Source organism: Gymnoscopelus braueri (genome assembly GCF_963280865.1).
Source record: "Gymnoscopelus braueri genome assembly, chromosome: 3".
Taxonomy (NCBI): Eukaryota; Metazoa; Chordata; class Actinopteri; order Myctophiformes; family Myctophidae; genus Gymnoscopelus; species Gymnoscopelus braueri.
The window spans coordinates 3,479,919-3,504,849 of record NC_137612.1 but is presented as its reverse complement, the minus strand read 5'-3'; the positions used below and the strand labels follow the sequence as shown (position 1 = coordinate 3,504,849).

The following is a 24,931-nucleotide window of genomic DNA, read 5'->3' as shown; positions in this document are numbered from 1 at the left end:
GAGTAGGGACACATAAATACATATTAATGTGGGGGTCCTGTCCATGATGGACCCCCAAATTAATTAATGTCACTAAATTAATTAATGTCATGGACCGTCCATGACATGAAAATATTTGAGAACCACTGGTTAAAATATTTTTTTTTAATTGTGAAGCAAGACCAAATAAATAAGCAACTTCACTTTAGCAACAAGCCCAACAAAAAACCGCAACCGTAACTTCACAGAAAAATAAGCCCAAAGTCGCTTATAATAAGCGGGACATGGCAACACTGGCACCGTACTTGTGCTACGCCCAAATCGATCCCCTCTCACGTTCCCATTAACGCTGTTGTGTTCCGCGTGGTTCCGGTGCGTCAGACTACTAGAGACTGTAGATCCATTTAAAGAAAGATGAGCGGAGCGGCTGTGAAGAAGGGTTCTGGTTCTTCGCGACCACCCGGTGTGGTGGGATGGATCACCTCCGCGTGCCAGTTCGCAGCAGACAGGAATGACTTCAGAAGGTGAGTGAGTGATCAAACAGGAACGTTTCTCCTACAGCTCCCATAGTTAGCATGTTGGCTAACTGACTAGCTAATAGCAACAACGCCATGATGACCCAGAGGCTGAGCTCTGCCCTTGCTTCTGAGCAGTGGTGGAAAAAGTACTCAAATGGTTTACTTAAGTAAAAGTACCAATACTGCAATATAAAAAATACTCTGTTACAAGTAAAAGTCTAGAATTCAAAATTTACTTGAGTAAAAGTACAAAAGTATTGGCATCAAAATGTACTTCGAGTACCAAAAGTAAAAGTACTAAATATTTGAAAATAGCCGATCTACAAGCTCATCGCGACGCGTTGTGAGCTTGTAGATCTGCTATTTTCAAATAGCCTAGGTATAAAATAGGGTTAAAGTGGTTAATGTATGTTTCATTATATCATAGTTTATATCTGAATAGTAACTAGTAACTAAAGTTTTCAAATAATTGTAGTAGAGTAAAAAGTACAATATTTGCCTCTGAGATGTAGTGGAGTAGAAGTAAAAGTACTGAAAATTGGAAATACTCAAGTAAAGTACAAATACCTCAAAATTGTACTTAAGTACAGTACTTAAGTAAATGTACTTAGTTACTTTCCACCACTGCTTCTGAGCCATTGGTTCTCAAAGTGGGGTCCTTGAGGGAGTTCCAGGGGGTCCCCAGCAAAATGATAGATTAGGCACCAAATGGACCCTTATGGGTCTGTAACTCTGAGAGTGTACAAATGGAACCAAATGGACCCTAACGGGTCCATTTGGTTCCATTTGTACACTCTCTGAGTTAAATTGACATGGATTTTACAATATAAATTGTGGTCCAAGTGATAGAAATGTCATTAAATGGGGGTCTGTAGCCCTAATGCATGCCAAACTGGGGGTCCTTGAAATTAAAATGGTCGAGAATCACTGCTAGAGCCGTAAAAAAAATCTTCTCTTATGGGGGTCCCTGGGCATATCTTTTGAAATGGGGGTCCGCGGGCTAATGAGTGTCAATTTGGGGGTCCTTGACATGAAAACGTTTGAGAACCACACAACACTGAGCTCATGCTCTTCTGGAGTCACGTCGTCAGTGGCTAGCAGCCATATAATGGCAGTGATAGTTATATTAAATTCCATGTTACATGACATAATACACTCTTTGGACTGGAGTCACATCATTGGCGGGACTCCTATTTACTACTGACTCTGGTCCATAGCGTTAGAAGGAGTTAAGGAGAACTCCTTCAGTTATCTCCACCCCTAAGTGCCCACTCGTCCAGGTGCCCAGTTATCCTAGTGCCCAGACAGTTATCTACACCCCGAAGAGCCCACATGTCCCTAGTGCCCACTCGTCCAAGGTGCCCAGTTGTCCCTAGTGCCCAGATGGTTTTGGTGCCCAACTACCCTAGGCTGTTACCCTTCTAACGCTATGGAGCTAATATACTACCTAGTTCTATACACACACACACACACACACACACACACACACACACACACACACACACACACACACACAGTACATTATTCAGTTGGAATTGGGAAATGGTCTACTTACGCCGAGTAAATTGTGTAATTTATGTATTCCCCCCCCTTTTTCTTTTATAGGAACCTACTGGTCAACTTGGGTTTATTTGCAGCTGGTGTTTGGGTTGCAAGAAATCTGTCCGATTTTGATCTGATGACCCCACAGCCTGTGGGATAACACACAACCAAGACAACAGCATGAGGTACTATAAGAACCAAAGGGACGCATTGTTTTGTGTATTATTACCTGTGCTGCTGATCTCAAAGTAAAACCCTGCCAAAAGTGTCCCGATTTAAGTTGGAGGTATTTTATATTATTTGATTTGTTTTATTTAGTGAACTTTAAGTGTTACGAAGCATTTCACTCACTTTTACGTCATATGGGTATTTGATAGGTTGCCATGGTTACCCACTGAATATTGGTACTCCATATATGGAGCTATCCGACATATCCTACTAAACTATCTGACATCACAAACTCCAGATACACAACCCAGATTTCTCTGCATTATACAGGGATCCACTCTTCTTAATCATCAGGCTTAACATCTCGGTTAAGTTCTTACCAGACACCACTGCGGCGGGTCCTAGACTCGGACAACCAGTCCCTTTGAGTAGTATTTTATAATTATATTAAGTATAGCTGACTGTGCTAGGCTGCAAGGATTTCTGCTCCACAATAACCGAATGAGTCACAATGACTTGAAGGGCATGTACTCGGCAGGGCAGTGCCACCCTCAGATCACTCTGACCAGTGTGTAAATACCTCAAACCAATAAGAACCTAGGGGCACGGTGGCGCAGTCGGTAGCGCTGTCGCCTCACAGCTAGAAGGTCCTGGGTTCGATTCCCGCCGGGGACGCTGTGGGCGCTGGGGGAGTGTCTTCTCCTCCGCGTCATCAGCGCCCATACCCTAGGTGGGGTTGGCGAAAGGGCCTACTCTGTGTGGAGTCTGCATGTTCTCCCCGTGTCTCCTAGGGTAGTTAATACCCTCACAAAAACATGTAGTAATCCTGGTCACTATACCGCCTCCCCCATGACAGCCGAGGCACCTGATGGAGGGGAAGGGAACTGGTTGGAATGACGTGTTCCTTCCACACGCTACGTCCTACCAGGGAAACTCCCCCCTGTCAGGTGACAAGAAGGTCAGTTGGCTCTCATGTATTGAAGGAAGCATGAGCTCGGCCCTGGCCTCCCTAGGCTGTGGGGGACTGGTGTAGCGCTGGTGTAGGGCTGGTGTAGTGCCCAGGATCACTTAGGAAATTGGCACCGGGTGAAAAAAATGGGTTACAAAAATCGCGGGATAAAAATTTAAGAAAAAACAAACAAAAAAACATTAAGAACCTTTTAAGCCTATATATTAAAATGTCGATATTCTCTCTTTAGGTGCCGTGGACCAAAACTGAAGAAACAAGCCACAGGATCAATGCTTAATATCAACTATGTGAAAACGTGTAAACAGACCCATTACACTAGTTTTTCGTGACTCAACATATTAAACTGTCATCGGTGGTTTTGAATTGTTTTTTATTTTACATTTAAATACCTTAATTTATTTTTAAGCTTATTTTCTCTTTGATTGAGTTATGTAAACTGCTAGAAATCACATAGGAGCATCATTCAGAAACTGAAAATGTAACATTGTGGCACTTTGCAACAAGAGAGAGATCAATGTTATATCATTTATAATCATGTCGTCTCATGTCATGGCTTCTCATGAGGTCCTTTGCGCTGCTGCTCACAAATGTTTGTCTGTTAGAAGTAAATCCCTTTCTATTGCCCAGAGTGTGGACTTGGCTATGCAAGTCCTGGCTGTCGATATGGGCTTGAAACCAGCTTTGCTGTATGATAGTAATGGCGCAGATGTAGAGCAAGTGCAAGAGTATTTGATCTCGCTGCAGTCTGTCCAGTTTGTGTCCAAATCTCTTCTCACAATGTCTCTAAGTGGCAACGCCCTCATCATTAATCCAGCAACGGTTATGTTAAATCTAGAACAGTTACTTAGTATAAACAAACAAGTCATTGTGATTAACGTCTGCCATTCACTGGAAAACCCTAGCATCATTGACCCTGTAAATAACGATTTGAGAAACATGATACAAGAACTGTTAAGTATGTTAAGGCAGTTTGTACAACGAGCTGAGGTCGAAAAAACGCTTCATGTTGAGGAAAAATGTAACGATTGGAACCTGTGCTCTCTCTTCGGGATTGTGCTGGGATATCCAGCAACCTACTGGTTTGACCAGAACAGAAGCTTTGAGAACTGCCTGGCAATGACCCCATTGATGGTGACGAAAGCTTCAGCGACATGGAAGACGTGCCGTGGAGAACATACATTTTTGCTGTATTCCTTCAGCATTCCAGCAGTTCTGCACAAAGACACTCAGTGCAACCTGGACGGATGGAACCTTCGACTTAAAGAGAGATTTCAGCAGCAAACCGTCTTTAGTGATCTTAATGTTTGCCGATCTGTGGTCACATTGCCCTCTGTCTGTCTATGATTCCAAGTTTACTCCCTCAATTAAACTGACTCAAACACAACTTTAATGAGTTGTTTATTTGTAAATAACCAAGACCCTCTTTAGTGAAAGAGGTGAATGGGTACTAAATGGTCAATACAGATTGAGGACTGGAATAAAATATTTCCTGAAGTTACTGTAACAGTTTTATTCTGCTAATTACAGTGTGACTAGACTACAATATAATTTGTGTCCCCTTGTTACAGGTTCTTTTCCTTTCTTCAAGTACATTTGGACCTGAAATGTGTCTTCTGCATTTACCCATCCTAATAATTAGGAGTAGTGAGCGCTATTTTTAACACTGTCGGGGGTTAAGAGTTAAGACCTGGAACGCATCTGTCTCTTTTTTTATTTGAGCTAAAAAGCATTATTTCAAACTTTGGCTATTAAAACATAGCCTACAAGCTTGTAGATATGCTATTTTTGAAAAATCTTGAAAATGTGTGCAAATCTTTGAATATATATATATTTTTAAAGCGAACATTTGTAACTTAAATCTTTGCTTCAGGGGGTCCCTGGAACAAAATATTTTGGCAGCCAAATACATATCATTTTGGGGGTCCTTGACATGAAAAGGTTTGAGAACCACTGATATAGAAACATAATTTTTTTCAGAATACTGTTGGGATTTAGAAGACATTTGTAGAATCGGCTTCAGGTCTTAATGGGTTAATTGTCTTGCTCAGGGACACTTCAACACAGACTGAGCCGAGGGTCAAACAGCTACGTCATGAAATCATTTAGAACTGAAATTCCTTCTGATTTGATACCTAAGATATTTCCTTCTATGATTAATTACTGAGTACAAAGCACGAACATGCCCTTTGAGTAGCAGAGGATGAGGGAAAACAAAACAAGTTGATCTTGTCAAATTCAAGACGGTTCAGTTAATAATACCTAAACCAGCATTACTTTATGTACACTGAAAATAGCCGATCTACAAACATCACTATGTGAGCTTGTAAATCTGTTATCTTTGCAAAATGTCGCTTACTATGACATGCCCAGAATATGAATGCTGGTGTTCATGTGGTTGAAAATGTCAAGTCACCTTTATTTGTATAGCACATTTAAAAACAAGTACAGAAGTTGACCCAAAGTGCTTTACAATTAAAATAACATCACAATTTGGAATCAAACCAACAATAATAAAAACATAGATAATACAATTCTAAAATCCTCTAATCAGAGAACATGGTAGTGGAACAAACAACCAAAAGAATTACATTCAGTGGTCATTGTAAAAATAAATTGCCCTCAGACTGAGCTAAAAGCAACAGAGAAGAGGTGGGACTTTAGGTTGGATTAAAAGATTTGTTTTGATTGGAGATTGTACCGGAGTTGGGGGGTAGCAAAATACCTTTAGTTTTAAGGAATATTTGGAGAACTGAAAAGGTATTTTGTGTGGATGACCTAACCTAGGGGCAGGAAGTGGAGCAGATCAGAAATGTATTGTGGAACCAATGAACATTTCTCGTTGCACTGGACAGATGTTTGTGTGCATGTGTGCCCAAAATGGGTGCACTCTGGAGTCCAAGTGCATTGGTTAGGTGATGGAATTTGGCGGGCCAAACTTTTTTGTTTTTGTTTAGCCGGAGAACGTTTGTAGCCATCCAACATTTAATGTCTTCAAGGCAATTAAAAAGGTTATTCATGGAAGAAATGTCATTAGGTGTGACCAGTAAATAGTCATCAGCATTTGATAAGGTATGCTACATTTCTGGAAAATAGTCCCAAAGGGAAAGCATGTATAAAGAAAACAGAAGAGGCCCTGAGATTGACCCTTAAAGGATATCATGATATGATGTGGGCTGGGGAGGATGAACCAAGTTTAACAACAAAAGTTCTGACATTTAAATGCCAATTTAAACAAAGAAAGTGCCCTTAAAACCAACCTAATTTCCCAAAGTTTTAATATCACTGTGTAAAAACTGCAGTTTTAAATGATTAGTGTCATTTTATTTCATGCATCTCAAATGTACAGTAGATGAAATTATTGTAGGTGTAAAACTATACAAATAAAGTTAAAACTTTTAAGTTAAATCAAGTTGATAACATGGCTATCTACTTGACTTTGAGGTATCATTGACAGTCTGTGGAGCGACTGTGAACTGGTGGGCAATACTGTCCAAACTCTGTTCCTCTGACTTTAAGTCAGCGAGGCTGAATGATTGATAGCACTTCACCACAGCGGGCACTCACTTTCAGTTCTGCCAGATGATCTGCCCTCGTGGCCCCAATGTTCAAAATGGCAATTGGGATTTTCCTATCATTAGCTGCCAGTAAGAATCTGTATCCTGAATAAACCTAGGGAAAGAGAGAGGAGCATAGTCAATGAGTCAATCATGAACTGTATTTGTGTTTTCATTTATTTTAAAAAGTAGGGTAAGTGATTTACTTAAAATAAGTGTTAAATAGCTCTATATTCTGATAGTACTCATTGCTATAGAGTGTTTGTTCAGTAAAAGGAGTCTCCAATGTCTCTCCAGCTCTTTATTAAACAGAAAATGCATTTTCAGTGCTCTCTCCTGATTGGCTTAAATGTTGTCACCTACCTGAAAATGTACTATATTCTGTTTACTAAAGAGCTGGAGAGACCCCTGTGACCGAACAGACGCTTTTTAGCAATGATTACTATCAGAATATAGTACTTTAACCTTTTAACCGAAACAAAATGTTAACCAAAAGATATCACTTACCCTACATTTAAGTTATTTACAATGTCCAGAGACCTAAACAATGCCTTAACATTTAAATAGTTTTGTTCCAAAGTGAGATGTTCATCATCAAAACTAAAACAGAAGCACATTAGGTGAAAATATTAACACATGAATCGTATGTGGCAATAAATACATAACAGTTTGTAATGAAAGACATCTCAGTAAACCCTACCTGCACAGAGGACCCCGTAACCAGCACTGCGTCTGATTCTTCCAATCTTTCGTGCACTAACTGCACCGTTGCCTTGTTTACACTGTCTCCGAAAAATGTAACTTCGGGCTTCAGTGTCCCTCCACAGTCCTGGCAGGAAGGAACTCTGAAGTGGAGGACATGCTCATCCTCCAAGAAAACGTCACCGTCTGGAGCCACGCCCCCTGCCTGTGCTGTCCAACCAGGGTTCAGTGCTGAGAATCTCCTCTGGAGCTCCTCCCTTGGTGAGATAGCGCCGCAGCCCAGACACATCACCCTAAGAAGGACAGATATGCATATCATTTTGTGTATAATTTGTTATCCTGCAGCTCCTTTGACTAAATACTTTATTTGTCTTTTTATTTATTTTTTACACCATCAGTCTATAATACAGGAGGAATTCTAGTCATGTGTGCAGCTTTTATTACGATGGACCCTATTCATAAACGTGTCATAACAGGGTAAATCACACCTGCTGCAGCTAATACAATTTAAGGTGGGTAAGTTTGATTTAGGTGTACCAGTTGACAATACTAATGACCACTGTCGAGGTTTCTCACCAATGGTTTTGTCCCTCATGTTTATGGAGAGCTACAACAAGTGTCGAATACTTACATGGGGATTACAACAATATGGAATATAGATTTGAAAGACCATGGGCATATAGATTGGAAGAGAGTGTGGAACAACATTGCCATAACTTCCTGCAATTACAATCATCAGATGGTTCACTATACATTGATACATAGATTTGATTTAACTCCAAGAAAATGTTGTCAACTTCAAATTGTGTTCATTGAAAACCCTGGCCACATATATGCAGTATGCATATGTTCTGGGAAGTTCTGGGAATGTCCCAGATTCAAAATGTTTTGGTCTCAGGTGGCCAGTGAATCATCAGATTTGTTTGAGGTTGAGGTTCTATGTTTGCGGTTTGCCTCAGATTTTGTTATTCAATTATGTTTCCACACTCTCCTTACCAGTCACTCAAAAACAGTTACTGTTGCAAAAAAAACTGTTTGTGTCATATGGAAACTGTCACACTCCCTTTGGGTTAAAAATTGAATATTTTCTGAATGTTTTAGGGTTGGAATTGTCAATTGTAAGAGCAAACGGTGCCAAAAGACAATCTATTGATACACTAATAGGTGCTGTAGCAAAGGTCAAAGCCCACTTGCTTACATTTTTTATGTCATCAAGAGCCTGTATGTATTTATTGCATTATGTGGAGTGTCATGTAGTCATGATGGAACCAACAGGAGGGTGGGATTGTAGGAAGGGGTGTGGGGGTAGGCAAGGGAGGGTAACCCTGTGTACAAAAAAAGGAAATAAGTGTCGGACGTGTATGTGTATGTTCTTACACTGTAAGTCAAATTGCTGAACAAAATGGGTTGCTCTGAATGATGTAAAAAAATAAACAATACAAATTTGGTCACCATTTTTTTCTCCCCTATTTCATATTTTAAGTATACAGTGAAAACTAAACATTCTTTAAAAAAATCCCACCCAGTGTGAAGTGGGCGGTGTGGTCACAGTGGTCATCACAGTGATGGAAGTTCACTTAAAGAAAAGTAATATTGTGGACCAACCATTGTACACCCCTAACTTAAAAAAAACATAAATGTGTTTTTTTTAAGTGCATAGTCCTATTTATAGGGCTATGCACATGTGTCATGTTTCACTAGCCAATCACAGTCCTGAATAGACTGTGATTGGCCAATCACGGTGCAGGGTTAGGGGGGTACACTGGTGGCCAATCACAGCGCAGGGTTGGGGGGTGCAAATAGTCCAAACCTCACATATAGGGGCGGTTTCACCGCCCAAAAACTGCATATAATAGTGGTATATTTTTCTGATGTTTAGTCTTGTTGCTGACCAATTCATTCTCTGTGGTGCGCCTAGGACTGCACTAGTCTTGCGGAATCCCTGTTGATGTATGTGTGTAAGACAATGCAGCCATACCTGTGTGTACACCCATGAAGTTCAGTGAGTCTTTTTTGTCCTGCTTTAGAATGAAGGGCATCTACATTCTGAGTGACCAGCCAGTGCAACTTTCCCCTCTCCTCCCAGTGCTGCAGTGACTTGTGTGCAGAGTTGGGCTGGTGGGAGGAGAACTGTGGCCACCCCATGTAGTTCCTTGCCCAGTAGCGCTGACGAGATTTGGCACTACGAACGAATTCCATATGCTGCATGGGGCGTCGATCAGTGCGGGCATACAGTCCCACTCCCTCTGAGCGATAATCAGGAATTCCGGATTCTGTAGACATACCTGCACCACTCACGACAAAGAGTCTTGAGGCACGGGATACAAAGGTTTGCAGCCGTTCGAGGGCATGTGCATCAATGGTGCTGCTGGCAGGCACGAAATTCATCAGTCTCGCGGGAACTGTGGAGGAACTTTTTCCCGGTGCTGTACAAAGCACAGAGGGCCTCCATGGCAGTCGCATCTACATGTCAAGACACATACAAAATCTGTGCGTTATTTTATAGCGGTCATCCCAAATGGACTTGTCAAGGCCAATACTGATTCCAATATTTGGGGGAACAGGATAGATAGACCCATAATTTATGTAGTGGACTCTGTAACCTAAAAGGCATCTGATTCCACTGTCTGTGCACATTCCTTTCATTATAGACAGGCATGTTTGTTTCCCTTATTTTAGAGCAGTGCTTGACATGTTCTTTTGAATACATTCAAAATATGTGATTTTTTAAATCTATTACTCCAGATAATTAAGAACTTTATTAACAATGTGTATAGTTATCTATTTAGAAACAAACAAAAACTATACAGATTTGAGAGGAAAACAAGTGGTATCCATGGCAACTTAAAGTCTGATACCATGGTACAAAATGCACCGATATGCACAAAATATCGGTCAAACAGATGTATTGGACCACTTTTATTTTATAAGGTCACATTTCTCCATTATGGTGTCGCCTCCTCCATGAGACATGGCATGTACAAGGTATGTGAAAGAAACAGGAAAGCTATGTGTCATGACTCATGATAAATATTAATCATGTAATTACATATAACACACGCAAACAATTATATACAATCATACTGTATACATTACACAACAGACTGTGTATACAAATAAATAAATATATAAACACACACATATAGAGTATATAAACACTTTCCTGAGCTTTGTTTTTTTGCAAACAGGCAACAGCTAATAAAGTATTCTATCAATCCATTTGAGAGAGAAGACTACTGTGGATCTATGATATAACCCTGACACAGTAACACAACAACATAGTAACGTTTAGTCTAGTTAAGTCGTTTTATTTAGCTATAAAAGGAAATCATGTTAGGATTTGAGTCACAAGAGACTAACGTTACAGGAACAGCTCAAAGCCATACGTCGTCAAAGCTATAGCTAACATATCTTCTGGATGAATTGTAAATGGTACCTTATTGTCCCAACACCGTGCTGAAGTAGCTAATTCTATAATAGCATATCAGAAGGTAAATATAAACTTTATAGTGGAAAAAGTAATGTCTTTATTTACCACACTGAAAAAGGATGCCTGAGCTGCCTTCGAGCGACAGTGAGAACCGGATGCGACCCATTTGAGTGTAACACCAGTTACACAAGGAGAAAAGCGACGCAAAGGTTATAATGATAAAAGTCAGTTATGTACAGTGGTGGAAAAAGTACTCAAATTCTTTACTTAAGTAAAAGTACCAATACTGCAATATAAAAATACTCTGTTACAAGTAAAAGTCCAGAATTAAAAATGTACTTGAGTAAAAGTACAAAAGTATTGGCATCAAAATGTACTTAAAGTACCAAAAGTAAAAGTACTAAATATATCGCGACGCGTTGTGAGCTTGTAGATCTGCTATTTTCAAATAGCCTATGTATAAAATAGGGCTAAAGTGGTTAATGTATGTTTCATTATATCATAGTTTATATCTGAAAAGTAACTAGTAACTAAAGTTCTCAAATAATTGTAGTGGAGTAAAAGTACAATATTTGCCTCTGAGATGTAGTGGAGTAGAAGTAAAAGTATTGGAAATTGGAAATACTCAAGTAAAGTACAAATACCTCAAAATTGTACTTGAGTACAGTACTTAAGTAAATGTACTTAGTTACTTTCCACCACTGGTTATGTAGCTGTGTGTGTGCAGTGGTGGAAGAAGTACTGACATGTTTTTACTTAAGTAAAAGTATCAATACCACAATGTAGAAATACTCTGTTACAAGTAAAAGTCCGCTGTTCAAAATGTACTTGAGTAAGAGTACAAAAGTATTGGCATCAAAATTAAGTACCAAAAGTAATTATTATAATAGAATAATGCCAAAGGCAGGAGCAATTCCCTTTGCAAGAACAGCAAGGCAAATAGGTTGAAGAAAACTTGAGACAAAATTACAAATATAAAGCTGTAGTTGTCAACATATGGATTTATTTCCATATCTGTACAAGTTTACTATCAGTTGGCATAATGTGTCATTGCTTGTTATAAACCATTGGTTTGTGACTATAATCACATATCTCAATTGATGAATTTTTTATTTATGGCATAGAATCACTGCCATGGTAAAAGGCATGGGTTTCCGAGGCTACTGCCATGGTGAATCAAGGCATAAACCCTCCAGAAAAATACGTTTATGCGATCGCAGAATTTACCGCATAATCAGCAAAATGACGCATAATTATGCAGGGGTAAATTTTTTTCAAAAAGGCCGCATCGCATCGCATAATACGCACATCGCATCGCATAATATGCGATTCGCACCGCATATTTCCGCATATTTCGCAACTTTTAACATATTTATCGCATATTGCCACATATTTCACAACTTTCCGCATATTTCGCAACTTCCCGCAATTTCACCGCATAAAATTGCAAAAAAACCCGCATATCGCAAAATCAAGGATTTTAGCCCGCATAATCAAGAGTTTTAGCCCGCATAATCAAGGATTTTTGCCCGCGTTTTTCTGGAGGGTCTAAAGGCAGAGTCCTTGAAGGTTGAATGTAAAAAATAGAGAACAGAAATAATCCCAGTAGTAGGTTTATTGTGATTTCGGTTGACCAGCATATGGCATAGAGTTATAAGGCATATGGTCCCTAAGAGTCTCCATCTATAAGGGCTTAGGGTGGTGGTGAGTGAAGGTTTCTGTTGAGTCGCACGCGCGGAGAACCAGTTGACACAAGGCAGTATCACACGACAAGCTCTGAAGTTTAATACACACATAGAGAATATATACAGTATTGTACAGTGGACACATGACATGACCAGAAGATATGGAACAAGGACAAGAACAGAATGGATAGGAATAGAACATACATCTTGTATCATTGTGCACCGATGTCAGTATCTCTGATAAAGTACTTGATGGTCATCGTAATCACGGATATCAATATGCTTACGCAGATGCACATGTGTGTGCTTGGTCAAGCAGATGAAGTCATATATCATGACAAGATTTGTTCTTTATTATGAGTTTTCAGAGTTGCTAAAGGCTTTTTCACCTGTTTGTCATGGCCTTCAACAATTCAGTGTTTGCAAATACAGGTCAGAGAGTTTAATATTGTAGGCTTGTATGTAGGCTTGTAGAAGCTGCATGACATTTCAAGCTTTGGTGCACACAGCAACACCTAGCAGAGTCAGGATAGTAATTTACAGAGTAAACTGGATGATACCAGAGAAGAGTGGGTTGCAGGAGTCAAGCAGTGAGAATGAGTATTTTCAGCCACTCAGGAAGACAAGAAACATCTGGGTTTACCGATATTGCATACATGTGGGTTTGCTTCTTTTTGTCCATTAGAATATGCTGCACACATCCTGATCACAAAACTCCAAGATAGCTGTTGCAGGGGAGATATTAAGTAGTCATTAATCAATTAGGGTTAGGGTTAATTAATAAATATGCATTCATTGTGCATAGTTCAATCATATAATTGTGTGACAATAATGCAGTATTAATGTAGACTACAATCATACCAGAATGTGTGCAGTTGAAGACTGTTTCAGCATGCCTGTAAAACTCCTCCCCAAGGATAGCACGATAATCCATGTGGCTGGTGTGCACAAGACACTGCGTCGCATCTTTGAATAGCAGATCACTTTCTCCATATTGCATGGACTGAAAGAGCCTGAATTCTGTGTCTGGGTTGGCTGACAGAGTTTCCTATAAATTAAAACACACACACACACACACACACGCACACGCACACGCACACGCGCACACACACACACACACACACACACACACACACACACACACACACACACACACACACACACACACACACACACACACACACACACACACACACACACACACACAAATATTTTATTTACAATGTCAAGTTTCAATAGTAAAAGAAAATTAAACAATCGCTAAAAGGAAAATCTGATGAGACTAATCAAATTTATGACAAATATGTTTAATCAAAGTATCAACCTGACCTGTGACTTCATGAGGAAGTCATATACTCGGGCTGTAAGAACCGGCCGTGTCATGACGATGTTTGGAGGGATGACTCCTAGATTACAGTTCTTCCACTCTGACAAAGAGTCACGTCGACCATCTCCACACAACAACTCAAAGTCTGACGGCAGCCACCCGTCTGCCCAGCCAGTAGAACCCAAGCCTGGAGAACAAAAAGGCAATGCATAATGTGGCAGAACACCGGAACCAGTGGTGGAAAAAGTACTCAAATTCTTTACTTAAGTAAAAGTACCAATACTGCAATATAAAAATACTCTGTTACAAGTAAAAGTCTAGAATTCAAAATTTACTTGAGTAAAAGTACAAAAGTATTGGCATCAAAATGTACTTCGAGTACCAAAAGTAAAAGTACTAAATATTTGAAAATAGCCGATCTACAAGCTCACAACGCGTCGCGATGCGACGCGTTGTGAGCTTGTAGATCTGCTATTTTCAAATAGCCTAGGTATAAAATAGGGTTAAAGTGGTTAATGTGTGTTTCATTATATCATAGTTTATATCTGAATAGTAACTAGTAACTAAAGTTTTCAAATAATTGTAGTAGAGTAAAAAGTACAATATTTGCCTCTGAGATGTAGTGGAGTAGAAGTAAAAGTACTGAAAATTGGAAATACTCAAGTAAAGTACAAATACCTCAGAATTGTACTTAAGTACAGTACTTAAGTAAATGTACTTAGTTACTTTCCACCACTGAATGTGGCAGAACACCGGAACACAGATAAGATAATTAAAGTGCACGTAAGCATTAGCATAACATGCATGCAAGTTGAATATCCCACTGAGAATGTTGGTCTCTAAATTGTGCTGCTCGAGGAAGGCCACGTCTCCATAGCTTTTGCCACTGGCGTCTCCAACCAGGCACCTAAAATAAATAAACATAATATTCATAAAGTATTTTCCACCACAGCAATTATTTTCTCGACAATCTTAAAAACCCAGAAAAACCAACTTTCAAATAAGTTCTCTGACATACCTCAGTGCCCCCATGTTGCCGTAGTAGCGTTCATTGTGGTTATCAGCACAGCGTTTGGTTGCAGCCTCTCCGGTGCCACCCATGCACACTTTACAGAGATTCCCCTGGGAGCCAGGAAGACAGCCCTTCCAGAATACATCATTGTACACTAAAGGAAGACATAGCAAAATCACCATACTGGCCTTTTCTGGCCTTTAGCCACCACCCTTAAAGGAGTAGTTCACCCCAAAAAATGAATTATTTTCTATCGATTACCCACCCCATGAAGCATTGAGTCATGGAGATATTTTTGGTTTTGTCGCATTCCAATCATTTGATGATCGGCGGACGGTCTCTTCCGGAAGGAGACTCAAAGAGTCTCCTTTGAGTCTCCTACCGCAGGGATTGACACTAACACCTGCCCGCCTGCCCGGGGCAGGTAAATAAAATGGTAGGGCAGGTGAAGTTTGCTATCTGGTTGCCCCACGGGCAGGTGCACATGTTGTCTCTCCAGCTCTTTTTATTAAACAGAAAATGGCTTTTCGAGTCAGGATACCAATTTTATCGAATCAGGACAGAGAACTCAGACAGGATACAGATTAAACAAGTGAAATTGGAAGTGATGACACAAAGAAATGAGCATGTAAAATTGGAACTGGAACATTATAAAAATGAAGCTGATAAATGGGTACTCTCTCCTGATTGGCTGAAATGGTGTCACCTAACTGGAAATTTATTTTCTGTCTATCAAAGAGCTGGAGAGACAGAGAGACCCCTGTTACTGAACAAACACTCTATAGCAATGAGTACTATCATAATATAGAGCTTTAACCCATAACAAAATCCTTTTTGTTTTAACCAAAAAATATCACTTACCCTACCTTCAACCCATAGTCATATTCATAGCTATTTAGATATTTGGCATACATATTGAGGTATGACATTTTTTATCGTGCAGTCCCATAATTCGCAAGTAGAAAGTACAAAAATAAGTGTTTAATTGAATGGTAATTCAAATTTAACCTATCATTTTATAAAGGACGATTTACTTTTCGGGCAAGTGGGCAAGACCTGTGGGCAAGTAGAAAATGACCTGTACTTGCCCGACGGGCAAGCGCCTCTGAGACCTTAGTGTCAACCCCACCGGATACATTATCGTCTCTCCGCCGGTAATCGAATTATTGGCTTAGAAAATAAGACATTATTTGGGTGAACTACAACTTTAACTTACAACAATGTTGACAGAAACCAATAGTAAGTACAAGGGAATACAAGGGATGAATTATGGATTGTGCATGAAAACAACTCAACGTGAAACCTCCAAATGAGAGCAGTACCTTGGTTTGGATCGCAGGGGGAGCTGCTGTTATGATCCATGCTTAAATGATGTGTGTAGGGCAGCATCCAGCCTGCAGGACTGTACATGTGTCCCTGACAGGAGCGACGGCCCCCGAGGTTCCCAAAAAACAGGTTTTTGCTGGATCGTTTCACAACCGCCACGCCGACCACGGACGGCAACACTGAAAGAAACACATTGATTGATACACAGTACAATCCTCAGTGTTCATTTAATTCTCAAGCGTTTGGGGTGCAACAGTTAATTGAACTTATCAATCTAATCAATTATTAAAACAACTATTGATTTTAACAAAGTAATTTATTTTCAAAAATACAGAAAATAGCAGATCTATTTTGCCATTTTCACATCGACCCATTGATACAATATATGGTGTGTGTGTGTGTGTGTGTGTGTGTGTGTGTGTGTGTGTGTGTGTGTGTGTGTGTGTGTGTGTGTGCGTGCGTGCGTGTGTGCGTGCGTGCGTGCGTGCGTGCGTGCGTGCGTGCGTGCGTGCGTGCGTGCGTGTGTGTGTGTGTGTGTGTGTGTGTGTGTGTATAATGTGTTTTCAAATGAGATGAGAAAAGAACAGAAAAGAAAAAAAACGTGCCACTCATTTTTCATAGAATAATAATAATTATAAGATCACTATAATTGATAGTTGCAGCCCTAGATGAGTGTTCATACACTCTTGGAATTAAATTAACACTAAGGGTTTTACTGTGTAGATAGATCTTTATTGTTGCCTTTATTGTTGAACTTCCATACATAGAGATGTTTCAATAAACTCATGAATGACATTGTCTCCACATTGTTGAAAGCTGGACAATAACAAATGTACATTCTTTCATCTCATCTCACCATCTGTCTCTAAGTGGGTCATTCCATCAGCAGGAACACAGTTCTCACCTATAGGAGAGTCAAAGAAAACAGTGCAAATTGTATTGATCACTTGAACCCGTAGTAGTGTCCCTGTTCTGGGGGGCGAACATTCAGCTAAAATAGCAGATCTACAAGCTCACAGTCACAACGCATCGCAATGGCGACATTGTAGATCGTCTATTTTCAGAGAAGACATTTTGTGTAAAGGGAAAAAAAGGAGGGGGCCTAGTATAGAGCCCTGGGGGACACTGGTCGATGAATATAGCGTCGAAGTGGTAAATAAAGATGAGATCAACCAGAAAATCTGTGTTACAGTAGCCAAAGACAAAGTACTGTATGAGTTTTTGAGGAAAGACTTCAGCCTACAGTGATTTATACTCCATTGTATGACCGTGTCCCATGGGGCAAGGTATACATTAGGCCTCAGAATTCCATACAGTGTGATGATGTATGGTCTCACCATAATACTCTGTCACCACTGGGACCAGACCACACTTCCCGGCCATGAAAGCGTGAGTAGCATCCAGGGAGACAGCATCCACCTCATCTCTCTGTGGCACATTGTGAGGGGTGTAGAATCAGTGATACTTACTGGTGGCTAGAGGAGCAATACAACCTTTTTTTTACTGACAACAGATGGTATATTAAAGGGATAGTTCACCCCCAAAATTACTTTTTTCCTATCGATTACTCACAACCATGGAGACTTGAATTCATGGATATCTTTTTTGTTTTTGTCGCATTCCTAAGACAATAATTTGATGACCGGCAGCGGTTCCGGTAGGAGACACAAAGAGTCTCCTTTGTGTCTCCTACCGGTCCGCTGGTCATCAAATTAATGGTTTAGGAATGAGACATAAAAAAAACAAAAACATGATTTCAAGTCTCCATGCGGTGAATAATCGATAGAAATGTTTTAATTTTCCCTATCCCTTTAATAACTTAGAGTTAAGAGTATACAAGTTCTTAATGATTATATATGTTATACTAATGATGGAAACCTATGTTGAAAATCAAGGTTAGGTAAAATTAAGACATATATAATGATAATAATAATAATAATAATATGTTTTTGCCACGGACACATATGTCGATGTATGGACACATTGATTACCTCCGGTACTAAGTATAGACCCCTGGGTGACCCTGGTCAACAAGGTAATGGGTATACAGGGTTTTAAGTGGTCAAACCACTCACCTTTATCTTCTCCACACAGTCACTCATTGCGACCGCTCTAACACACACCAAGGGGTCCGACTTTATATTGAGGGCCCACTGCTCACATTTCTTCTGCTCTGCAAGGCTAATGCAACACCAACGGACAACGCTGTCCTCCAATGAGCTACCTACGCACACACACACGCACACGCACACGCACGCGCACACGCACACGCACACACACACGCACATGCACACGCACACGCACACACAATGAGGTCATACAGTCATGGCCATTCTGTTTCTAATGATAGAAAATCAAAAACAAACACACCCATGTTGATAAGCACCTTCGTGTCCGAGGCCTTTGAGGAGCGCCACATAGTCCAGCCCCAGCACCTGACTGACATCCTTATTATCATCTGGGAGAATGGCCAGTTTATCTGTTGCATCCTTGAAGAGCAGGTCGTTTTCCTCATAAGACGACGAGTTGAAGAGTTGGAAACGCAGCCTCTCTCGTCCCCGTTGGCCAAACAACAGCTGCCACACGTCAAAAAGGGCAGTGAATAAAAACAAAAGCAATGCCAGGGCTAGAGCAGTGGTTCCCAAACTTGGGGGCCCCAAATTATTTTGAGGGGTCCCCAGATGATTAGCTTAATGTCTAACATTGTTTTCTCACTCAACAGTAAACAAACCAACATAAAGTATAAGTGTATACAGGGTATCTATACATTTCTAAAGGGACAATTTAATGACGTTTAAGACCTCTTTAATACTAAATTGGCCAAATTGTCAAATATTATGTAAGAAAGATGCAAAGCTGATCCACAAGTTCTGCGAGGCGTTGTGAGCTTGTAGTTCGGCTATTTTCACAATATTTATCTGTGGAACAGAGTCAAAGTAAATGTAATACCTCAACTCCTGCAATACAGTATACAGTTCAAATATGATTATTTTGTGGGGGGTCGCGGCCTAAAACGTTTGGGAACCCTTGGGCTAGAGTAAGGAGCACAGCAATGTTATATCAATGAAGTCAACGTGTGTGGACTGTGGACGTGTCTGTGGATTTGTTGGCTCAAGTTAAAACAATGTTTAAAAATATATATGGTAAAGTAAATCTACTGTACCTGGACTGTGGTCAGGAATTTGCGAGCTATCTTGCGATAGTTGAGTCTGGAGACCACGCCTCCTCCTGGACCACGACCCAGATTGCAGCTCTTGTAGTGACTGAGAGGAGCCTGTGAGCCGTCGGTACACAGCAACCTGAACGCTTCTCTCTCGCTCTCTGTGAGCAGAAAGAACAGTTAGGAGCAGTGGTGGCGGACGGGTCAAAAGTTACACATTCTGATTTGTAAAAAAAATAAAGCAGTTTTGTCAGTTTGAAGAGTCGGAAGGAATTTGTCATGAAGATTGGATTGTTACAGTAAATCAAACTGAATGAAGGTGTGGCCACTACAGAGCACATGGAAAAAGAGTCAGATTTACCTTCGATACTCTCAAGGGCTAAGTGATCTACAAATGCAACATCGCCTGCTCCAGACTTCAGACATCTATGATAGGCAGAGGAAAAGATGTAGAAAACAGCTACTGATGTTACACATTTAGAAAGCCCTAAAGTTATTCATGCTTTAGGCCAGTGGTTCCCAAACGCTGTGCTGAGGCTGAGGCACCACTGGTGTGTTGTGAGACAAGCCCAGATGTTTCTGTGTGACAACCACACATTATAATAAAAATACTGTATATTGCATGCATCTGTACAAAAAATGAATGAATGTTGAATGATTCTTTTTTTTAAATGTGCACACCCTAAAAACAATACATTTTAACATGTTAAATTATTATTTAATGGGTTTTTTTTCTCTCACAAATTTACAAAAACAGTCAAAATAGCTGATCTACAAGCTCGCAACGCGTGCGTCACGATGTGTTGTGAGCTTGTAGAATCGGCAATCTTTGCCTTGAGATTTTGACTTGCCCATTGGTGTGCCTTGGGCCACAAAACGTTAGAAAACTTTAGGCAACTGAACTGCCCGGTCCAACCTGAGCGCCCCCTGGGAGTTGTAGAAGGGTTCACTGTGGGACGTCTCACAGCGGAAGTTACGCTGGCGAATGTACGACTTCTGGCCCTGACACAAGGCACACAGGGCTGGGGCCATGGCCGACGCCCCAGGAACACAGCTGGCACTGAAGAAGGTACTGACATCTGTACAAATAAAAAACATGAAACATTTAACACAGAGATGACCAAAACATTAGGATAATATTATATCATATGCATTCTAAATAATAAAGATAAAGTAGACTTCATCCTAGTCTAGGGGTCTTCAACGTTTTTCAGCCCAAGGACCCCTTAGCTGAGAGAGAGATGAAGCAGGGACCCCCACTACATATTGTATAACATTGTGTTGCAGATTAAAAGTTTTCATAGATTTCATAGAGAGCTGGATTCATGTTAATGTGTATGTTCAGACACTTTTAAACCCTCAATATTTAGTCAACTTGACCATTGGCTCTGTACTTAGTCTGCTCTTTTTCCCTCTCCAAATCTCAGAAAATAGTAGATCTGCTATTTTCGGCTAATGTTCCCTATCACACAAAGATTTGGCGGACCCCCTGTAGCAACAGTGAGGACCCCCTAGGGGTCCCAGACCTCCTGCTGAAGACCCTAGTCTCATGTAAAGGCCTTGTTATACAGTACCGTGGCTCAGGGGATGCTCCTTCTCCCAGGTCAGATAGTTACGAGACAGCAGGAAGCCTAGAGGCAGACTCCAGCCGGCCGTCCATCGGGCTCCACTGTGACAACTCTTATGGCCTTTCAGAGAGCGGATATCCAAGCTGGTATTTGTCACCACCGCCACAGCCAGAATACAGCCTCCTGTGGTGCTCAGTCACACACACACACACACACACACACACACACACACACACACACACACACACACACACACACACACACACACACACACACACACACACACACACACACACACACACACACACACACACAATTCAATTCAATGGGCTTTATTGGCATGAGAAAACATACGTTTACATTGCCAAAGCAGAAAGCATAATACAACAATACAGCAATACAATCAAAACAAAAAATATGTACATTTGAAAGTCAGAATCTTCAATAGATCAATTTCTATGTACCAAGATCACTGGGTGCAGGTATAGTGCCGGAATATACCCAATGATTAGTCTTTAGGGTGGTTGTGTTCCGTTTGATATCCTTTTCCTATCACAGCAACTCACGAATCTTGCTGCTGTGTTTGCACATTGTTGTACTTCGCCCAGCAGATATGGGAGTTTTTTGTCATTGGTCATGTTTTCAAAATCTCCGTGTGTGGTTGTAATCTGTGGGAAGTATGTGTCTCTGATGTCTTGGTACACACAGTAACACTAATACTGGTGAGATATCTCAAGGTTTCAGAACATGAAGGTGAACTCACCCTCACTGTAGATCTCCTTGGCGATGGCAATGAGGCCAAACTGCTTCACAGCAGAATAAACCTCTCCAGCATCCAGTGTCACTATATCAGCACGGTTAGCCTGAAAGACATAGTATGCAGTGAAGGCTAGTTTCCTCAAATCTGAAAGTAAAAAGTATAATATCCGCACACTGCATGGTTCTCATGATCAACTTGTTTATTGCTGTTCCAACGTTTCAATCTTGTTCAACTCGATCTTCATCAGCAATTTAACTTTTTTATTCCTGATGAAGATCGAGTAAGTGGAGCCGAGAACCGGGTGTGCAGATTCAATTTTTTACTCTCACTGTTGATCGTTGTTTGCCTAGCACCTGGATTAGAGATTTTCCTCTACCTAAATCTACCACCCAGCAAGAGGCACAGAGGTCAAGCCCTCCTCCTCATGCCATTGGGACAATTTATTTTACCCCTCACCCCTCACTGGCCCCAAGGACCATACATCATAGTCCCCCCCCCCCCCCCCCCCCAGAGGCAGTGAGGCTCATGAACAAGGCCCCTCATGGATAGGTATCTGTGATGTTAACAACACAAAGACAAATTCCATCCTCCAAAAAGTAAGGGCATTTAAAAAGAAATCTGAAGAATCATCTGCAAGAACTTCAATCTGCCCTGCAGGCAGGAGCCCCCTGGGAAATTAAGTCATTTTTAAATACATATGTCGATAATAATCAGTGGTGGAAAAAGTACTCCCATTTTTTACTTAATAGTCCACTTATATATATTTATAAGTAAAAGTGTCAATACTACAATGCAGAAATACTCTGTTACAAGTAAAAGTGCGGAATTCAAAATGTGCTTGAGTAAAAGTACAATATTGGTATCAAAATGTACTTAAAGTACCAAAAGTAAAAGTACTCATTATGCAGAATGTCCCATTTCAAGTTTTCAAATGTATACAAATCTTTTGGAAATTGCAGATCTACAAGCTCACAATACATCGCATCTCGACGCGTTTGTAGATCGGCTATTTTGAAATGGACAAAATGTATATAGGGCTGAAGTGGTTAATGTATGTTTTGTAATAATAATCAACAAAGCTTCAAATAATTATAGTGGAATTAAAAGTACAATATTTGCCTCTGAGGTGTAGTGAAGTAGTGGTAAAAGTACTGGAAATTGGAAATACTCAAAATTGTACTTAAGTACAGTACTTGAGTAGATGTACTTAGTTACTTTCCACCACTGATTATAATGAAGTCATACAGTGGCAGATTGGAACTTGGCCGAAAAACAATAATGCCCGTGTCCGTCATGTGAAAATGGTCTCACCCTGATTTTATCAATGCAGTCAGCGGTGCTGTAGGCGCGCACACAGGACAGTCTGGCGAAGGCTGCCACAGCAGCCGGGGGCAACACAGCCACCAGAGCTTTGGCCAGTTCAGCACACTTCTTCTGTTCTGGTTCTGACACTGTGCACCACCGCATCTTCTTTCCTGTGATGCAAGGAATGGGTCTCCAACCCAACCATATTTCACTATAACACTCTAAACGTTCACGTGCATACTGTCAGCAGTGGTGGAAAGTAACTAAGTACATTTACTTAAGTACTGTACTTAAGTACAATTTTGAGGTATTTGTACTTTACTTGAGTATTTCCAATTTTCAGTACTTTTACTTCTACTCCACTACATCTCAGAGGCAAATATTGTACTTTTTACTCTACTACAATTATTTGAAAACTTTAGTTACTAGTTACTATTCAGATATAAACTATGATATAATGAAACATACATTAACCACTTTAACCCTATTTTATACCTAGGCTATTTGAAAATAGCAGATCTACAAGCTCGTGAGCTTGTAGATCGGCTATTTTCAAATATTTAGTACTTTTACTTTTGGTACTCGAAGTACATTTTGATGCCAATACTTTTGTACTTTTACTCAAGTAAATTTTTAATTCTAGACTTTTACTTGTAACAGAGTATTTTTATATTGCAGTATTGGTACTTTTACTTAAGTAAAGAATTTGAGTACTTTTTCCACCACTGACTATCAGTGGTGGAAAAAGTACTCAAATGTTTTACATTAGTAAAAGTATCAGTACTGCAATGTAGAGGTACTCTGTTAGTAAGTAAAAGTCCGGAATTAAAAAAATACTTCATTAAAAGTACATGAGTATTGGCATTAAAATGTACTTATAGTACCAAAGGTAAAAGTACTCATTATGCAGACTGTCCCATTTCAAGTTTTCAAATGTACAAACATCTTTTGAAAATAGCAGATCTACAAGCTCACAATGCTATTTTCAAATGGCCGAAATGTATACAGGGCTGAAGTGGTTAATGTAGGTTTCGTAATAATAATCAAAATCTACAAAGTAACTAGTAACTAAATGTTTCAAATTTCAAATAATAATATACAATATTTGGATCCGAGATGTAGTGGAGTAGAAGTAAAAGTATTGAAAATTGGAAATACTCCAGTATCTCAAAATTGTACTTAAGTATAGTACTTGAGTAAATGTACTTAGTTACTATACACCACTGCATACTGTATGTATTTTTGGATAGAGCACTGGGGAAAAGTTAACAGGCGTGTGAACAAGAAGTTATAATCAACTAATCAACTTTATACACAATTGTTTGTAACGATGCAAAATCCAAATAAGCTGAAACTGCTTTGCATAGACATGCTGGCAAATTTCTACATAGTTTTATAACTTATTTAATAAAAGCTCACAACACAGAATAGAGTATATCTTGAGCATTATATTCTCAATGCTGCTAGTATAGCCAACTGAATGAACGAGCTAGGATAATCACATCGCACTTACCCAAACTGCCATAGAGAAATATGAGACAGAGAAAAACTGTTCGCATTTTCCCTCTTTTTTTGGTTCAACAGATGTCTTTAAAAACGTATCCTATACCTTGGCATAATCCTGCACACCGAATTCCATGAGGATTAAGACGCGAGGGGCGGCGATGGCGAGGTAAATATAAAGTCTTGTGCAAGAGGAGCTCTTCTGAAAAAAGTAAAGTGACTTTTTTTTTTGCACACATATGGAAAATATTATTTTAAGACCATCTGTCACGTGGACTGCCCACATCCAAACAGGGTTGTAGTTTTTAAGGGCAGACCAAAAGGGCTGCTTTGTGTCTTGACTTGACTTTAATGTTCTTGCGATATTTCAGCAGCCAAATTTGTGGGCAATTATAGAATAATAAAGGAACTGCAAGTTATAC

General features: G+C 40.0%; 4 protein-coding genes across 7 annotated transcripts; 2 read left to right on the top strand and 2 right to left on the bottom strand.

Annotated features, from left to right (window-relative positions):
- Positions 1-342: 342 nt before the first annotated feature.
- tomm6 (translocase of outer mitochondrial membrane 6 homolog (yeast)) lies at positions 343-4,374 on the top strand. Of its 3 annotated transcripts, XR_013932964.1 has the most exons (4): positions 343-503; positions 2,103-2,224; positions 3,407-3,474; positions 4,247-4,360. XR_013932964.1 is itself a non-coding variant. In XM_080425199.1 (3 exons), the coding sequence occupies exons 1-2, from the start codon at positions 394-396 to the stop codon at positions 2,197-2,199; spliced, it is 207 nt and encodes a 68-aa protein (XP_080281325.1). In that variant the 5' UTR covers positions 343-393; the 3' UTR covers positions 2,200-2,224; positions 4,247-4,374. The 3 variants fall into 3 exon arrangements, 2 of the variants coding, with proteins under 2 accessions (XP_080281325.1, XP_080281324.1); XM_080425199.1 differs by lacking the exon at positions 3,407-3,474 and having other exon boundaries at positions 4,247-4,374; XM_080425198.1 differs by lacking the exon at positions 4,247-4,360 and having other exon boundaries at positions 3,407-3,532.
- cUnh1orf74 (chromosome Un C1orf74 homolog) lies at positions 3,411-4,561 on the top strand. The gene has a single exon (XM_080425190.1). The coding sequence runs from the start codon at positions 3,712-3,714 to the stop codon at positions 4,519-4,521; it is 810 nt and encodes a 269-aa protein (XP_080281316.1). The 5' UTR covers positions 3,411-3,711; the 3' UTR covers positions 4,522-4,561.
- Positions 4,562-5,628: 1,067 nt separating this feature from the next.
- Positions 5,629-11,012, bottom strand: sirt4 (sirtuin 4). Of its 2 annotated transcripts, none has more exons than XM_080425187.1 (4): positions 10,969-11,012; positions 9,412-9,896; positions 7,432-7,726; positions 5,629-6,846 (listed from the first exon to the last, which is right to left on the bottom strand). In XM_080425187.1, exons 2-4 carry the CDS (start codon positions 9,894-9,896, stop codon positions 6,694-6,696), a joined length of 933 nt encoding a protein of 310 aa, XP_080281313.1. In that variant the 5' UTR covers positions 10,969-11,012; the 3' UTR covers positions 5,629-6,693. The 2 variants fall into 2 exon arrangements, with proteins under 2 accessions (XP_080281313.1, XP_080281314.1); XM_080425188.1 differs by having other exon boundaries at positions 10,870-11,010.
- Positions 11,013-12,632: 1,620 nt separating this feature from the next.
- Positions 12,633-24,821, bottom strand: sxph (saxiphilin). The gene is made up of 17 exons (XM_080425174.1): positions 24,520-24,821; positions 23,013-23,176; positions 21,705-21,804; positions 20,948-21,124; positions 20,290-20,452; positions 19,735-19,799; positions 19,377-19,534; positions 18,600-18,789; positions 18,289-18,437; positions 17,551-17,641; positions 17,070-17,117; positions 16,210-16,392; positions 14,894-15,041; positions 14,700-14,782; positions 13,878-14,062; positions 13,410-13,596; positions 12,633-13,273 (listed from the first exon to the last, which is right to left on the bottom strand). Exons 1-17 carry the CDS (start codon positions 24,563-24,565, stop codon positions 13,230-13,232), a joined length of 2,181 nt encoding a protein of 726 aa, XP_080281300.1. The 5' UTR covers positions 24,566-24,821; the 3' UTR covers positions 12,633-13,229.
- Between the last annotated feature and the right edge of the window lie 110 nt (positions 24,822-24,931).

What these genes read in the sequence shown, in the direction of transcription:
- sirt4 (XM_080425187.1), bottom strand. Translation starts at nt 9,896, where the DNA reads ATGCGACTGCCATGGAGGCCCTCTGTGCTTTGTACAGCACCGGGAAAA. An exon ending in CTTCATGGGTGTACACACAG is followed by an intron (nt 7,727 to 9,411) that starts GTATGGCTGCAT and finishes TGTCCTTCTTAG; the next exon opens with GGTGATGTGTCTGGGCTGCG. An exon ending in TTACGGGGTCCTCTGTGCAG is followed by an intron (nt 6,847 to 7,431) that starts GTAGGGTTTACT and finishes CTCTTTCCCTAG; the next exon opens with GTTTATTCAGGATACAGATT.
- cUnh1orf74 (XM_080425190.1), top strand. Translation starts at nt 3,712, where the DNA reads ATGTCGTCTCATGTCATGGCTTCTCATGAGGTCCTTTGCGCTGCTGCT.
- tomm6 (XM_080425199.1), top strand. Translation starts at nt 394, where the DNA reads ATGAGCGGAGCGGCTGTGAAGAAGGGTTCTGGTTCTTCGCGACCACCC. An exon ending in GACAGGAATGACTTCAGAAG is followed by an intron (nt 504 to 2,102) that starts GTGAGTGAGTGA and finishes TTTCTTTTATAG; the next exon opens with GAACCTACTGGTCAACTTGG.
- sxph (XM_080425174.1), bottom strand. Translation starts at nt 24,565, where the DNA reads ATGCGAACAGTTTTTCTCTGTCTCATATTTCTCTATGGCAGTTTGG. An exon ending in ATTTCTCTATGGCAGTTTGG is followed by an intron (nt 23,177 to 24,519) that starts GTAAGTGCGATG and finishes CTTGCATCACAG; the next exon opens with GAAAGAAGATGCGGTGGTGC. An exon ending in AATTCCTGACCACAGTCCAG is followed by an intron (nt 18,790 to 19,376) that starts GTACAGTAGATT and finishes GACGTGTGGCAG; the next exon opens with CTGTTGTTTGGCCAACGGGG.